This window comes from Glandiceps talaboti, chromosome 6 (genome assembly GCF_964340395.1).
Source record: "Glandiceps talaboti chromosome 6, keGlaTala1.1, whole genome shotgun sequence".
NCBI classification, from domain to species: Eukaryota; Metazoa; Hemichordata; class Enteropneusta; family Spengelidae; genus Glandiceps; species Glandiceps talaboti.
Window position 1 is genome coordinate 5,713,102 of NC_135554.1, and position 12,373 is coordinate 5,725,474.

Here is a 12,373-nt window from a genome sequence, read left to right on the forward strand (position 1 = left end):
TATGCTGACTTACGCAAGAATTGTACAAACAAGCGTTGACCAATGTACTATTAAGTGATCTGCATGTAATCAATACCATTACAATATACAAAATACAGCTTGTAGGCTGAACTAATATTTTTCCTTTTACTACATACCATGTACATTGTAATACAATGTAACAGAACAAATAATTAGCTGAAATGGGTATTACATCAGTCAATGAATACAAATCACAAATCTACATATATGCATATATAAACATGGAAATCAACTTGTCAAACCCCTAAACACGTGTTCTTAAACCAACCAATCGGCATGGAAGCTTGAAGTAAATGTTGTTAAAAATTATCTTAGGGATAAACCATTTGATTTCTGAGTTGTATGTGTGTAGGGGGTACAGGTGGGGGGATGGGTGGATGGATGGGGATTTTCGAGATGGGGATGGGGATTGCCGAAAGCAAAAAAACAAAATTTGCTGACCTACTCAAGACAGAGATATGTGTTTCCAAGGTATGGACTAAAACATATATGTTGTGCTTCAAGTGCAGCAACTAGTTTCAAATGTCAAATTCCCAGGCACACATGTTTTTGGCTCCTATCCGCCCATGGCGTCAGCACCTAAACTTGTAAAGTTTCCTGTCAAAGTTTTATACTAACTGTTGGCACATGCTGAACAAACCAAAACACTTCCATCAAATCAAATTACTAAGACTACTGACCTGACTTAGTACCTTTAATGAATCCTGTATTTTTTCATAATGATAAAATAATTTTAAATGGTACGGCATGCAACAATATACTTTGAGGTTTTTTCTCGGTGTTAGATTTCTGATTAGGAAAGGATATTGTTATCAATTTGACATGTTAAAAATAACGCCAGATAGCACTCTCTTAGTCGAAAATTCAAGGGGCGGAGGGGAGGGGGGAACCCGTTCAATCAAATGGTTTACTCCCTTATGAAACAGTTATCTTCTGAAATGCGATTTCGATAAGTCTTTCCCTTTCAAGAATATGTAACCCATTACGTTTGATTTTTGCCGAATTAGCATAATTGTGTCTCCAACTCTTAATTAATCACTTTAATTGATTAATCAATTAACTAACTATTGTTCTATTGTAAGTGACGTCAATTGTAAATAAAGAATGCTTAAGTAATACAACGATTTGAGATCAAACCACTGTGTCACTAAATATTCTTATTAATGTTTTCTAAGACTTCTAGTCAAAAGTGCTTTCTAGTAGTCACCAATTGTTGACTTAGTTTAAGGTGGAAACAAGGGTGAGATTGACATTATAGCTGTATTAGGCTTAGTGTGTTGTAAAAGTCATTTCACCGTTAAACCTCTCGCAAAGTACAAAAATTGCAAATCATGCTTAGGGAGCATTCGTTTTTTACGGGGAGGGGGGGGGGGTCGGTGGAATTTGAGGTATGAATTAAATGTAAAAAGCAACCCCCCTAAAAATTACTTTTCTAAAATTTGACCCCCCCTAAATCCATCAATTGTAAAATGTGACCCCCCCCTATAAAAATTTTTCACTTGATTTATAATAGATTTATGAAACACTTGACTTATATGAGTGTTAGTTCGACATATCACATAATGGACCATGAAACCTAGTCCATGTAGTTCCGTGACTTCCAAGTAGTACACTGTCTGCCTGATCTTGTTGTGTGAAAGAGTTCATTTTCAATGTCACTGCTATCACTTTCAGAGTCACTTTCCGAGTCACTTTCTAGCAAAGAAACAATTGACCTGAGTGAACTTGACAGTCAAAGTGACACGGAACAAAGTGGATCTGTAGATACAGTTGACTACAGTGAACTGAAGAGTCAAAGTGACTCGTTAGACTAACTTAGTAACTATCTCTTTTGTGTTCTTATCTATGTTTGTTAGTCCCCGCCGGCCGGGGCCACGTGGCGGCCATTTTACGATTTTTATGGTGGAATTCACTCAGGTCAGTTGTTTCTTTGATATGTTTGGTAAGTGGTCAAAAATTAATTTGAATGAGTTCTGTTGTTTTTAAAGAGTTTTTAAAGAGTTTTAAAAGTGAGGTATGTCATTATATTGCCACAGCCTGAAAGTTTTATTTTTGTGATTCTGTGTTTTCTTTTTTTTACTTGTTATCACCTGATCAGACAGAATAAAGACATGTTTGTATTCTGTTTTGTACATTTTTTTGTCAATTCTGTTGTTTTTTGCTATGATTCCATACAAATCTGTTGTAAAAATTGACCCCCCCCCAACCATTGGATATAAAATTTGACCCCCCCCTAAAAACTGCTTTGTAAAAGTCAACCCCCCCGAATTCCACCGACCCCCCCCCCTCCCCGTAAAAAAACGAATGCTCCCTTAGAAGAGGTCTAGTCTGCTGCAGTACGCTAGCGCTAGGCATGCTGGGAAACAGAGTTACGAGCTCCCAATCTCTTTAACCAATGACGAAAAAATGCTGAGGTCCTGTTTAACATATTTAGAGCTCTCATCTTTGTTACTTCCAAAAATGCCTTGCCCCAGTGTACAAAATGCCCCTTCTGAGTACAAACTTGCCAAATGTGATAATTATCGTAGAATTGATGAATGGACAAATGGAAAATGACAGAACAGAACCATACTGTCCTTTCTGGAGTTCAACAAAATACAAACAGAAACATTAAAATTGTGTAAAGTTCTTGACATACTATTTTCCAGGGGAAGAATTCCTGAATATGTCCAATAATTTTTGAGAAGATTTTTGAAGTATTTTCACCAAAAACCCCTTCTTTAGACCTAATTTGCATATTTATGACCCGGTCAAATTCTCAAATTAGATCTGGGCGCATTTAAGACACGTCCACACAATATTTCAGCTCATCAATTGGCCAAGTAGTTTCGGAGAAGATTTTAAAAATATTTTCACTAAAAAGTCATATTTTAGACCTAATTTGCAAATTTATGACCCGGCCAAATTCTCTTGAACAAAATCAGATTTGGGTACTTCAAGACACCTTCACACTAAATTTCAACTTAATAGGCCCATTAGTTTTGGAAAAGAAGATCGAAATACAAAAAGTTGACATCATCAAAGGTCCGACATCAACCTATCCCTATAGCTCCGCTGACTGTCTTTGACATAAGAGCTACCAAAAAATACCTTTGCGAGTACTGTTTGGTTTTAATTGTACTCACTTTAGGGTGCCATTTCTGATGACTTCCATCATCTTACATTTTTACATATTTGGGGAATTACAGTGTTTAAACTATCTTGATTTCAGGGTTATTATATATGCACAACGATGTGTTTTTTTTAACAGTATGACATTTCCAGCAACTAACTGTTTCAATGGAATCGATCATCTCTAGATGCAATCAATAATGTAAAGACGTCACATGACATTCAAATCAATACATTCCACAATTCGGTAAACATCCTAATGACAGTTATTGACTAATAGTTGGAGCTATAGCTTTGCTTGACAATTCAGGAGCAGAATTTTGCGATAATCGAAAGCGGAATTTTGAAAACATCCAATGTTTATCATATAAATCGACTATCACCTCGAAAAAAGGTTTGACGACACAGTATAAGCTCAATAAAGAAAGGTCAATAAAGGTCGTGAACTACGGTGATGAACAGTGAATTATCGGTCTATAGGAGCTACATACTCTACTCATACTTTCGATATGGAAGTATACACATGCATTCATGTATATATATATATATATATATATATATATATATATATATATATACATATATATATATACATATATATATATACACACACACACACACACATGCATCCATCCATCCATCCATCCATACATACATACACACACACATACATACATACACATGCATACATCCATACATACATACATACATACATGCATACATCCAGACAGACAGACAGACAGACAGACAGACAGACAGACAGACAGACTGACAGACATACATCAGTTGATTATATTCTGTAAATTAGTAAACCACTTTATTAACATCTCCAAACATGGAGAGAAAACAACATAACATATAATCATTTGCCTCGTCATCTGATTTTCACATATTACAAAGTAAAATACCTATAGTCTCGATTAGTCTTAATGCCATGACGAATGTCGGCCTTCTGAACAAACTTGTTAAATAGACTGCAAGTTCATGATGATTATGTAAAATACCGCCCTAAAGCTATAACCTGCACTGATTAGACTAATATCAACACACTGTATGTCGTTGTAATTCGGAACATTTATAGAAGTGGAAATCTTGGAGATTTGGTTGCTTTTTAATCTTAATGAAAGTACAATGCTCTACGGAAGGAAATGCTTTAAACTGTTTGTTCAAGATATCTCAAACCTTTACTCAGTTAAATCAATAAAATAATTAGGGGTCAATGTACGCAATTTTTGAAAAGAAGTAAAATCATAGTGACATTAAAATTTAGTCATTTTAGAATCCAATATGGTCATCAAATACCGTCACGGTGTTAAACTCTACGGGGAAATAAAAGATTGATTGAAAAATGTTCTTGAAAATAAAGACATTGAACGCCCAAATTTCATACATTGCAATATATACTGTGTAGTTATTAATTTAACTATTAGTATACATTGTGATATAGACTTCACCAATGAATATTTGCTGACGACGTCATGCAGTTTTGTACATCTGGTTTACTAAGTCAAGGGTAATAAATCAATGCCTTGCTACGTATTGTATGGTTAGTCACAAGTTTAAAAAAATACCTAAATGTGAGATTTCGGATGAGAAAGAAATTTGAGCATATGTAGTTGTCACTAGATCATCAGGTGGTCTGAAGAAACGTCCATGACTAGGACGTTAAACTGTATAGTTGTCATTCAAAACAACAGCAAGTCCAACAGGATAGATTGTAATGACTTGGTGATTAACCACTGTCATAAATTGAGATGTATTTTAGTGGAAGATAGATTGTAACCACCTCGTCGTTATTAACTTCCTACTTGGATGATCGACAACATACATTATCAAAAAATATGAAATTGCCTTAAAATTTCCGTTCATACTGCAATTCTTATGCCGGAGCTTTACACACTGGGACAATTTTTAGTGGAACGCTGGCACGTGATCGATTGCTCTGAAGTTTTCTGATAAGTGATAGTTTCTATAGACCACAACGTAACTCCAGTATCTTCATCCTGATTAGATTTTCAAGTGACGTGCAATGATGGATATGTACTATACTGATGAAGACTTTGGAAAAATTTCGAAACGAAAAATTAGCAGAAAGACACGAAAGTGTGCCGAATTGTTTGTGTTGTGTAATACCAATACATGTCGAAAATATCTTGTAATGTTGAGGTTTGAGGTCTTCTGTACAACAACTGAATACTTGTCAATGATTTATCGACTGATATGATTGGCTTGTCCAACATGCCATAAATAATTTTGTGATTCAAACCAATGGCTCCCTTCTATTGTTTCACGTGATATACAATCAGGCCAGCTGACTCGAATTTGTTTTCATCATACAATGTCATTGTTAGTGTGATTTTAGGATAAACGTTCTCCATCAAGTAAATTCGGCAAGGTGTAGCCAAAAGCGACGACACACAATCATGACTGTTTGTTGCTTCTCTATTCTTAATCTTTCATTTTGTTCGCTTCCCTCCGAATAAATGTCTATGTCGGCCCAAGAAGTTTTACATAAGTGAAGAAGTGATTTAGAAAGGGTGACATGAACAGCATATGAGAAATTAGTACGGCACCTTGGAGTCTGTTAGCTCACAGACAACCAAAACAAGTTGTCCGCCTATCCAACTTCCTGCTTGTCTGTCTTAATGTATGTCCTGTTTTCCTGTCTGTCTGTCTGTCTGTCTGTCTGTCTGTCTGTCTGTCTGTCTGTCTGTCTGTCTGTCTGTCTGTCTGCCCTTCCAGTAAACTTAAATAATACAACCATTTTTTAAACCCCATATCAAATATTCTCTAGTGCTATACAGTTAATCGACAAGACTGTGTTATATATCGGGTACAAATCAAAACTAAGTCTACTATGAGTCCATTATCATTACTATGAAAGTCTTAGATTAGATTACTTTCTTGCCTATATAACTATTATTATACAATTATGAAAGATACAGCTAGAAGTTTCCGAAAACTTGATCAAGATTTCGACCACAGCTGTTACCCTGTTCGTTCACTGAACATCATTAGGTCAGCATATGACTCGGTGACCTTTCAGTTAAATGATGGCGGGATATTACTTGTATCGGTTCATTCTCAAAAGAATTGTATATTGTGATTTGCATATGGTGATTTGTATATGATATGTCTATATGACGCATAGTGAGTTAAGATCAACGATGTGAACCGACCGATCTTACACCTGTAGGCTGTTCAGATCGCCCCTCGTTGATCTTTCTGAGTTGATGGGCTCCCCAAATTATTGAGTAGACCAGTTTCCTATAACAGTACAGTTCGGAACTAACACATCAGTGCGTTCAGACTGTAATATTATCTAAGAGTTGAAGACATTCCGTTGCCGTTGGTCGAGCTTCTGGATCCGCCACCCAACATTTTTCCATCAAATCTTTCCACTTCTCCGACGGTTCGTGGGTCTTCTTCAGATCTGGTCTGTAGCCGTCTTTAATTTTAGTGATGAATTCAAACATACTGCTATCCTCGTCATCATAGGCATATTCGCCGTACCACATCTCCCAGAAAATCAAACCCAGGGAATAGATGTCAGCTTTGTTGTTGTATTTCTTGGCTGTTAACATCTCCGGTGGCATGTAGTACACTGAGCCCACGAAAGTGTTAATGACGTCCTGTTCACGTTTTGTTAAACCAAGGTCTGCCAGTTTCACCCTGGCGTGTTCGTCCACCTATCAAGTAAACGATGTACACAATTTAAACACTTTTCCAATGAAAATGAATCACGCTACAAAATGAAAAGACCGAAAAAAAACCCGGACCGGGGAACTCCAGGGACTTGACCCACTCGTAATAGAATATTATACACGCTACAGCAAACTATAGAGATACTATCTCTGTTCTTTGTGATATCTTAGTGCCTAGGTCTGTATACAACGAGATGTCAATGTCGAAATGTTTTCATGTTTTTAAAAAAAATACATTTTCCGTTACTTGTGTCCAAATATCACCATGGCAAAACGTTAATTGCAAATCTAAGCGCTTTTTAACGTAGGTGGCGTACTACAATACTGACTCGGCTCATGGCTGTAATGTACGCCTTGTTGTGCAGCCCCTTAGTATCACCCATAACTTTCACTTAGCTGCACAACATGGCGTATTTTACAGACTAAGTACTCACCAACACGTTATCAATTTTCATATCTCTGTGTATGTAACCTTTACTGTGGATGAACTCTATGGCGGCTGTTAACTGCTTGGCCATATCTTTGATGAAGTTTGCAGCTATTCGTCTCTCCTTTGTGTCAGGAAAGTGCTTCGCTGGAATTCTCTCTTTAAAGTTGAAGATAAAGTCCTTCAATCCAACACACAGTTCGAAAGCCATAGCGAGTTGTTCACGAGGTTTGAATCGCAACGCTGAGCCATAATACTTGACGATATAGGGACTCTTTAATTTCCTGAAATAAAAAACAGATACATGCAAACTTGTCATCATATGTATGTATGTATGTATGTATGTATGTATGTATGTATGTATGTATGTATGTATGTATGTATGTATGTATGTATGTATGTCTGTCTGTCTGTCTGTCTGTCTGTCCGTCATGTATGTATGTATGTATGTATGTATGTATGTATGTATGTATGTATGTATGCATGCATGCATGTATGCCTGTCTGTCTGTCTGTCTGTCTGTCTGTCTGTCCGTCTGTCCGTCCGTCCGTCCGTCCGTCCGTCCGTCTGTCTGTCTGTCTGCATCCATACATACCTCAGAGCGTCTTCCTCAGTAATAAAATCTGTAGCTAAATCTGGCGTGACAGTTTCTCTCAAAAGTTTCAGTGCTATCTGTTGGCTCTGGTCCCCTTGTCGTAGGGTGGCGTGGTACACGTCAGCAAAACTACCACTAGCTATAGCGTTAGTGGGGTCCCAGTCCTCTATATCTTCGTACGTGAAATCATACGTACGGACATTCTCTAAGCTGAACAGATTCAACCTAGACATTAATTTGAAACACTGGCGATACATTTTTGTGTATTCCGATTTCGAGTTCGATGCCATATCTCGGTCACGACTAACACTCTCCATCAGGTGTCGGTCAGCGTTGATAATCTTCGGAACCAGTTCTCGTAGTTTTTGGAAACTTTCATCGATGTCATCAAATTGGTCGTGCACGATAGTTTCCAAGTTGTCATCCTCGCAGAAACTTTGCAATACGCTTCGTGCAGTTTCCTGGAGGTATTTTACTTTGTTCTTTCGATAATCGTCGATTTTCCGCTTCGACGACACTCTCCTGTGGATAGCGTAAAAACCGGCAGCGGGCACCAACACAACACTTGCGACGAGAGCCAATGGAACCAGAATTGGCGCACTTGCACCTATTGCAATTTTAGTCGAAGTAGCCATTGATTTCGAATGTGGTAACTGCTCCTTATCGCCGAAAGGTTTAAGTTCAAAACCTCTACCGACAGCCATGGCATCTTCAACCTCCGACAAATAGTCTTCAAGTAGCCCGAACTTGACACTGAAGTTTTCTTGCAATTCTTGTCGCGTGTTCCTGAACCACTGGTTGTCTCCGTCCCATTCGTAGATCAGTCCCTCGATCCTCTTCAAAATGGTTGTTCTGGAGTGCTTCTCGATACCGTCAATTGATTTGGAATCAATAGCATCGGTCTCCGTCCAGTGCGTGATAGCATCCATACAATCCTCCAGAAGATACTTACGCAGAGAGTCAACAATTTCTTTCTTCTTCTGGTGGAGATTTTCCTCCAGTTCTGAAAAGATGGTCTCGGCGTCACCGCTACATTTCACTAACCGTTCCTGAACGTACTTGTATCTTACAGCCATATCATCAGCCGATAGATTTGCGTTGTATAACTTGGTACGAAGTTGAAGAGCTGATCGGGACATCAGATGAATTAGCCAACTACGGACAAAAAAATAGAAAATAAGATTTAGAAGTGTTGTGGTGATCTGGATATGCATGGTTATGTTCCGATACCATGTGACCATAGCTTTAGTGCTTCTCAGCGAACTTTCACTACCAGCAGCAGCAGCAGCAGCAGCAGCAGCAGCACCACCACCACCACCAGCACCACCAGCACCACCACCACCACCACCACCACCACCACCAACAACAACAACAACAACAACCACAACAACTGTAACATTTCACGAAACTAAGGATCGAATACACAACAAGAAGGCCAACATTTGACAATTTTAGAAATTATTAAAAGTTATTGACTTCAATATTCTATGCTTTCTAGTATTGGTAACGGTTTGGTCATGGGGATTGGCTATTTGCTGATGTTGGATTTTTCTTTTCATACACAGAAATCACCATACTGAAACGAACAAACTGACAGAGATTCGGAGACCAGACATACAGAGCCATGTCAGACAGTCTTGTCAGCAGAACAACACTTTATGGCTATAAAACAAAACAAAAGTAATCTACTGACATTTACGGTGAAAATGTGTTGACTTACTCAAAGAAACACTGAAGTTTGTATTTTAAGCTGATAGGAAGAAGTCTCTGTATACCATCCAATAATTTATCAAAATCACCAGTCGGAAAACCAACAGCTCGTAAAGATCCCTCAGTCTGTAGGTGTAAACAAAAATAAAAATACAATTTTAAAATACAAGGTGTTGAACTTGACGTATTGAGAATGTGTATGTACAGCAGTTAGAAGTTTGAGTACAGTGTATCTTGTAACATGCCCAACGTTAACATTTGAACAGCGCCATCTCTGGTCACCTTGGAAAGTTCAATGACTAACGTTTGACACAGTAGTGCGTGCCAGATCTAGAAGGGATCATATTTTAGGGTAATACCTTTGACGATGACACATAGAATACTTGGTTATCTTCTAAACCATCCCAACATGAACGTAGTTTTGTTAATGTATCGGCTTTCACTAAATCTTCTTCATTGTCCGGTACCTAAAGAAAGGAAAATACATCGATAACGAAATTATATTCTTAGGCCTAACAAAAAAATGTGGTTGCGATTACGCTCAATATTACAGATCTTGTTGTATAATAGACACAATTTACAACTGAAACTGAATCAGTTTTTATTAGATGCATGGCCGGTCTTTGTGACGACATAATTATTATGTAATACCCTTTCCGAGTTGTCGTTGTCATATCGTGACTTGGAAAGTTAAAGTACCTTTTTTCTCTCTCCATTTTTGCTTTTTATTGTAATTTTCTGTTAAAAATGGCATTTTAAACCGTTGATGAGTTTGTTATTTCGAATGGTGATTATAATGATAACTGTAGATCGAGATTTTATTCTCTCTCCCCCTCTCTTTCTCCCTCCCTCCCCCCTCTCTCTCTCTCCCCCTCTCTCCCTCTCTCTCTCTCTCTCTCTCTCTCTCTCTCTCTCTCTCTCTCTCTCTCTCTCTCTCTCTCTCTCTCTCTCTCTCTCTCTCTCTCTCTCTCTCTCATTGAATGAAGATATTCATTCTTACTTGATCCCATTTGTTACAAACAAAGATTGCAGACTTCGGATCAAAAGTTCGTAGCTGACTTCCCTGTCCTGACGTGGAGACACTGCGAAGTAATTTCTGTAGCTGTGGAGTTCAAGAAACACAAAACACGAATCAGAAAAAAAGGAGACATCAAAACTTGTCAACTATATCAGGAAAGAGTTTCTAATTGACAAACTCGAAAGTATGACGAGGACTTTACTTGGGATCATCTGATAAAGAATAACACACTCGATCAGCTAGTACCATTGTTTTCAATGTTTCTATTTTGCTTAAAATTTTTGCTTTGTGACTTGAACTTGAATGATTGTAATTTGTGGAGACCTTCAAATTCTAGATCTCACGATATACAATTTTATTATTCCATCAGTCTATTAGATCAACCCTCAGAAAACTGAAATCGTTTGCAGTCAGCGATAAATGTATACCACTAATCCTTTATCAATTCGTATCTATTCACTGATTGGTCAATCTATTGATTAATTAATTGCTCGATTGGATAACTAATTGATTGATTGATTGATTGATTGATTGATCTAATAGATTCAGAATTTCTCAGCAAAGTCTTTATCCAACCAATAGATCTCGACTGTAAGATACTTCGTGTCGTTCAGCCCAAATCAGTCCTCTCTGTTAGGGACCGGACAGAATTTACGGCAGGGGGGGGGGGGCCTGGGGAGAAATTATCTCTGACTTGGTTTTTTTCCTGGCCCCCCCATCCACTGTGACCAAAATTTCACAGCCCCCCCTTTCAAAAGTATAAAAATTTCATGGCCCCCCCCCCCCAAAAAAAAAAGAAAAAAAAAGTGCACAATATCCTGCCCCCTACAATAACTAAAAAGAGTACAAATTTTTTTGTTACTGTAGCACAACTGTAATATTTCTTTTGGTACTACTATTATGTTACTATTTCAGCCCAAACAACTTAGTAGTTGTAGAGGAAGTTTTTTAGAAAACAAAACAAAATAAAACATTTTGACTATACATGTAATCATACACATGTGGTATAATCTTGTTTATTTCCCAACTAGACACCATAAGTAGTCATCACTTAATACCAAGGCATTTGATGTGGTGGTTTTAACTGTCATTCACTGATACATACACAGAAACACAGACACAGAGTAAACACACATTCACATGCGTGATTTGTGAAAAACTGTAGTGGGGACATTTGTTGGGAGTATCTAAGGACATCACATCACCTACATAGTGTATTCAAATATCTATTTATACTCATAACACAATAACTATCTAATGTCAGACATTTGTGGTAGTCATGAAGTGCTAGCAAACTAAGGATTTTATGCACACTTAGGTCTGAAAAATATAGCTTTCACTTTCCTACACCAAATGCATTACCAATACACATGTAAATGTAAGACATTTGTGACTTCATGAAAGTGCAAAGAAATTCAGAATGTTGTGGAATGCTTAGATGTAATCAATATGCTTTCAGTTCCAAAACCATACATATTTAAACCTATAGTGTCAGGCATTTGTGACTTCATGATGGGGACAGCAAATTTAGAATTGTATTCAATACACTGTACAGTGATCAGATGAGTATTACTCACAGTTTTCTAAACCTTCACATTAAGCTTGAAGTGCAGTGCAGGGCCGTAGCCTGACCAAATTGCCGAGGGGGACAGAACTTTGTGTTGGTGCAATCATGCATTTAAAATTTAGAAAAATGCTAATTTACATAAATTTGCTTGTAATTTACATAATACATATTTTAGCATACACAATTATATATATGTAAGGTCAGAAAAAAATGCTGGTCA

At 37.5% G+C, this 12,373-nt stretch overlaps 1 protein-coding gene across 1 annotated transcript in view; it reads right to left on the reverse strand.

Moving 5' to 3' along the window:
- Window positions 1–3,952: 3,952 nt before the first annotated feature.
- LOC144436502 (uncharacterized) overlaps window positions 3,953–12,373 on the reverse strand; it is a 17,210-nt gene continuing 8,789 nt past the window's right edge. The window contains exons 5-10 of the mRNA XM_078125307.1: window positions 10,569–10,670; window positions 9,928–10,035; window positions 9,579–9,694; window positions 7,859–9,013; window positions 7,271–7,547; window positions 3,953–6,821 (exon numbers count right to left, since the gene is read on the reverse strand). Coding sequence (XP_077981433.1) covers window positions 6,438–6,821; window positions 7,271–7,547; window positions 7,859–9,013; window positions 9,579–9,694; window positions 9,928–10,035; window positions 10,569–10,670 — 2,142 coding nt within the window. The 3' untranslated portion in view covers window positions 3,953–6,437. The remainder of the gene's footprint in view (window positions 6,822–7,270; window positions 7,548–7,858; window positions 9,014–9,578; window positions 9,695–9,927; window positions 10,036–10,568; window positions 10,671–12,373) is intronic.